The following is a 1,288-nucleotide window of genomic DNA, read 5'->3' as shown; positions in this document are numbered from 1 at the left end:
TCGTTTTCTCTAAATCTCACAGGCTCAAATCTAGTCAAACATCCTGGCTGGATATTTGATCTTTTTTTTTTACTTTTGGCAGGTTTTCTATGGGGTTGAGTGCTTAAAAATGACATCATAGATTTACAGGTTTATTGATTCATCCTAAAACCAGTTTCTGCTGGTATTGGCTTGTTTTCTTCGGTTTGTTCCCGTTACCTGGACTACCTCCATGTTTTTTTGTCTCGCCTGCCAGATGCTGAATGCTGGCCAACTGTTTGTGGCGGGTCACGTTTTCACCATGTTGTTCTTGTTTTTAAGGCTACACTCCGCCCAACATACCGGTGAAAGCCAAGAGGAGCACCCTGAGCTACAGCCTGCCGACCACGCTGAACAAAACAGGTTTCAATGGGATTCATGCAAATTTGTTTCAGCGTTTTGGTTGTAGAGCTGAAAAACTTGTGATACAAGCATTACATGTCATTATTAMGGGGTTACATTGAAATATTTGGCGTGAATATTCTCTCAGTTGTGTTATCTATTGATATCGATCACGTCTATCGCAGCATATATTGATTTGATTTACTCTGCAGCCCTATTTCATGCTAAGRAACAGAATGATCTTCACAGTGATATCWTCTTGAAACTAAAGCTGCCACTAATCTTTTCCTAAGCTCCTCCGGCTGCCAGCCTGTTGGATATTCCCGCCCCAGAAGGTCCCAGTACCAGTCGCGACCCGCCTCCCGTCTCCTTCCAGCTGAAGGTCGGTGAACAACAACACCAAGAAAATTAAAAATTTCCAGCATTTTGCTCTGAATCGACCTCCTCTGCTTGTGCAGGAGTCTGCGTACATCTTCAGAGACGGTTTGCTGCCTCCACACAGACAGATGTTCTACCAGCTTTGTGATTTGGACGTGGACGGGTAACYGGGCGTCTCTAGAACTCTGTCCCGCTGTCACCGACGTTTGCTAACGGTTCTGCTTCCCCAGCATCAGAGAGGCGATAAGCCAGAACGACGGCGAGGAGCAGGAGTGTGACGAGCGCGACGGCTGGTGTGTCGTCGGCACCACGGACAAGCTGAGAGACATCATCTCCACTATGATCAAGAAGGTGGTCAAGGAGAAGAAACCAGGTATGAAAAACACCTTCAGTGTGTTTCYTTCTTTCATAATCCACTGGATCAAACGTTACAGCTTTGATCATAGTGAGAAATCCCACCTACAGTTGAGTTTATGTGATCCTCATGTAGATTTTTCTGTTGTGTACAGTGATTTATACATGGTTGCATTTTTAAATCAACATCTGAGAT

General features: G+C 44.8%; 1 protein-coding gene across 1 annotated transcript in view; it reads left to right on the top strand.

The window, feature by feature from the left end:
• gtf3c5 (general transcription factor IIIC, polypeptide 5) overlaps positions 1-1,284 on the top strand; it is a gene marked incomplete at its 3' end in the record, with an annotated part of 30,126 nt that extends 28,842 nt beyond the window's left edge. Inside the window, exons 7-10 of the mRNA XM_008424702.1 lie at positions 301-381; positions 654-742; positions 819-901; positions 969-1,284. Coding sequence (XP_008422924.1) covers positions 301-381; positions 654-742; positions 819-901; positions 969-1,284 — 569 coding nt within the window. The remainder of the gene's footprint in view (positions 1-300; positions 382-653; positions 743-818; positions 902-968) is intronic.
• Between the last annotated feature and the right edge of the window lie 4 nt (positions 1,285-1,288).

Source organism: Poecilia reticulata, linkage group LG12 (genome assembly GCF_000633615.1).
Source record: "Poecilia reticulata strain Guanapo linkage group LG12, Guppy_female_1.0+MT, whole genome shotgun sequence".
Taxonomy (NCBI): domain Eukaryota; kingdom Metazoa; phylum Chordata; class Actinopteri; order Cyprinodontiformes; family Poeciliidae; genus Poecilia; species Poecilia reticulata.
The sequence above is the reverse complement of the archived record's forward strand: the minus strand, read 5'-3'. Positions and strand labels throughout refer to the sequence as shown.